The sequence below is a fragment of the Haplochromis burtoni genome, unplaced genomic scaffold (assembly GCF_018398535.1).
Source record: "Haplochromis burtoni strain Fernald_Lab_line unplaced genomic scaffold, NCSU_Asbu1 Contig_206, whole genome shotgun sequence".
NCBI classification, from domain to species: Eukaryota; Metazoa; Chordata; class Actinopteri; order Cichliformes; family Cichlidae; genus Haplochromis; species Haplochromis burtoni.
Genome location: NW_024582567.1, coordinates 8,076 through 11,472, shown reverse-complemented (window position 1 = coordinate 11,472; position 3,397 = coordinate 8,076). Strand labels below are relative to the sequence as shown.

At 38.4% G+C, this 3,397-nt stretch overlaps 1 protein-coding gene across 1 annotated transcript in view; it reads right to left on the bottom strand.

The window, feature by feature from the left end:
- LOC121815409 (CX3C chemokine receptor 1-like) overlaps positions 1–3,125 on the bottom strand; it is a 4,309-nt gene extending 1,184 nt beyond the window's left edge. The window contains exons 1-3 of the mRNA XM_042226303.1: positions 1,458–3,125; positions 323–472; positions 4–112 (exon numbers count right to left, since the gene is read on the bottom strand). Coding sequence (XP_042082237.1) covers positions 4–112; positions 323–472; positions 1,458–1,464 — 266 coding nt within the window. The 5' untranslated portion in view covers positions 1,465–3,125. The remainder of the gene's footprint in view (positions 1–3; positions 113–322; positions 473–1,457) is intronic.
- Positions 3,126–3,397: the final 272 nt, after the last annotated feature.

Here is a 3,397-nt window from a genome sequence, read left to right as displayed (position 1 = left end):
GGCAGCGTGAAGACGAAGAGGAGGTCAGAGAGAGCCAGGTTGAAGAGGCAGATGTCTGTCAAGTTGCTCTGATACCGGTGCTTCACCAGGACACACACCACTAGCCCGTTACCTTTGGCAGAAAAGACATAATATGTGTACCTGTGACACTATTACATGTTGAACAACATTCTCTCTCTTTTGCATTTCATTTGTGTCTCACATACACACACCTGCATGCATAGGTAAAAATTCTCAAGTTGGAAATTCCCAGAAAAGGAGGTCTGTGCAATGTGTAGAAACTCATAATCTCCACAGCATACACACAAGAGGACACACCTACCTATGAAGCCCATGATGAAAACCAAACTGTAGAGAGTGGTGAGAAACACTTTGTTAAAGTCCTTTACATCACCTATGTAGGTAGGAGAACGGTCTGTGTCGTTAGAAAACTCATAGTAAAATGAATAATCATAGGGTGTGGTGTTTTCTCCTGCAGAAAGAGAGAGAAAGATTTGTTATTAACATTATTATTTATATTAATTTCAGCACAGGCTACGACAAATAAGATGCAAAACAGTATATCAAAGACTTCTTTACTGCTGTAAACACATGCTGCCGTTGGAGGTTAACTGGATTTATTTTTGAATGCTCATTGCATCAAAGTGTTAGGTTTGGTTTCGTAATGCCGTTTCAACCCTTATCAAGTGCAGCCTGAATTGCCAACCTATTGCTGATGACATGTTTCTGTTTTAAAGGAGGTTTTCCTTTGCTATGAGCACCACAAATAATCCATTCACATCTGCTGGTTTGGCCCCCCAGGCAGTTGACAGTGGGGGTGACTTTGCCACCTATTGGTGCTCATTGGTACTCCCTCTTGGGAACATCGTTAATCCATAAAATGCTTCTTTTTAAAAGATAGGATTAAAATCTTCTTCACACTGTCTATGATTTAAACCTGCACCATTATTGTAACAAATCTGATAACTGGTTTTGTTGGGATTAAAATTATTAGACGAGGATGGTATTCCATAATAAACCTACGATCAACTATTGGGTTTGTTTATCTGTGTTATTGTAATTTTTAATGTAAGCATTGTTTTGGATGTGATGAAAGGTTTTAACACTATTACCATGATTTTACAATATTACCATTATTATTCTGAAAGTAGCAGATACATGGATGGAGATAACAGCACTTGTAAAAGTTGTATTAAGGCATTGTGGCAGTGTTGTGTTGTTTTTAACTACTATTAAAAAAACAACAGTAAAAATAAGATCTCTAGATTAAAGATGAAATTAGAAATCATGAAGTAGCTTTGACATAGTTTCAGTCACAGCATTTGGTTTTAGATCTCTGTGACAATGCGTGCAGCTTTGAACACTACACTTTATAACCCAAGTAAATTTCCAAGAGCTCTGTAAAACATGACACTTTAAATTGTCTAAATTGTGGATTAATGTTGAAAGATAATTACCTGACATTGTGATATCTCAGTGATGGCTCTTCCAACCAGGTCCAGTCAGGAATTACACTTCAAGGCTCCCTTTCCCCGTTTACTGATGTGATCCCTTTAGATGTGCAGAAATGAACTAACTATCAAAAGTTCTGCAGTCCGCTAATGATGAGAACAGAAAGAGAAAAAAAAGTGTTGTTTCCTGTACGTCCCCAAGTCTGATCTTTATCAGGAGTCTGCTTGAAATCTAGACTGCCAGAAAATGGTTCAAAGCACAACACAGCAAATGGTGACAGAAATTTCTACTTTGACTAAATGACTGCTGGTTTTTGCCAAAAGTGACAGAAAGTTTATTTTTATTGTTATTGTTACTATTTTTATTTGTTTTTCTTCTTGGACTCATTAATGTACACCACTGCTACATATTATACACTTTGTACTAACAGGAGACTTTAGCCATTATGCCTCACTAATACTGTGTTGGACCCACTTTAACTTTCAACAGGTGCTGCAAACACTCCTCAGTTATTTTGGTTCATGTTGATGTGATAGCATCGTGCAGCTGCTGTAGATTTGGTGGCTGCACATTCATTTTCTTTAAAGAATAATTATATTGGGTCCCTTTTTGATAGATATAATGAAGAGTGACAGGAAAGGGGGGGGCGGGGGGACTTTTGGATGACATGTATACCTATATAACCATATGCACTATATATCTGTCTGCACTGAACATATATGCAGTAACTTTCACACAGACTCTTAAGCACAAGATGTTTTTCCTCAACATGGTTTATTAAGGTGGTACAGTAGCAGGGCAGTTAATGCTGGGGAGAGTTCTCCTGAATAACTCACTTTCCAGCTCCAGTAACGGGGCACAGTATGAATGTGCTCCGGTGGCAGCACATTCATAAAGACAAACCTCCAGTTCAGCCACATCCCAAAGCTGGTCTGGTGGATTTAGGCTGTGGTGGCTGTGGAAGCCGTTTCAGCACATTGAGCTTGTCATGTAAAAATAACAGTGTGTGGTGATTTGAACTCTATGACATGGTGGGTGCTCCTGCTGGAATCAGCCATCAGAAGATGGAAACTCTACAGTGATGCACATAGTCAAAAGCAATACTCAGGATGCGCAGTTGGTGCTGAGGGTCACAAACTTTGCCACGAAAATATCCCCCACACCATTACACCACCAACAGCACCATGAACTGTTGATACAAGGATGGATCGATCCATCCTTTCATGTTGTCTATACCCAATTCTAACATCTGGCATCATGTCCCTGCCATCCAAGTATGGCAGCAGAACTCAAGAATAATATGAACTGACAGCATTTTCCAGTCTTCAGTTGTCCAAACTATGTAGTGCAAACTGCTGCCTCAGTTTCTTGATCTGTTGATCGGAATGGCATCCAGTGTGGTCTTCTGCTGCTGTAGCACATCTGGGTCAATGTATATTATATATTCAGAGATGCTCTTCTACATATTGTAGTTGTAACAAGTTTTTATTTGAGTTATTTTAATTTTAGAAATTGAACTTTGTTCAATTGAGATGCAAACATATGGAATGAATGTAGAATATTACCACTTAAGCTGCTCCTAAGTGTACTTCCCCGATGTCACAGGGACAATGTGATTTTTATTTTAAGTAAATTCAAGATCTGCAGTAAAATTTTAATTAATTTTCTTAAGTGAAAACACTTAAGAAAATTCAGATACAAAATGAGGACAAGAGACGAGTGGATGCCAGCCTTGAACAGTGAAAGTACAAGTATCATAACAAAACATAAGCGTGCATAAGATCAATACCTGGAAAACAGTACAGTGTGCAGGCACGGTACAAAAAACCAACCAAGTGAGACAAAAACCAACACTGGAAAGTTTGCTTCCAATCCAATTCCATTATAAATGCTGGCATAAAGCATTTTTTTCAAAAGTTATTCTAAAACCCAACTTCAGAATTCC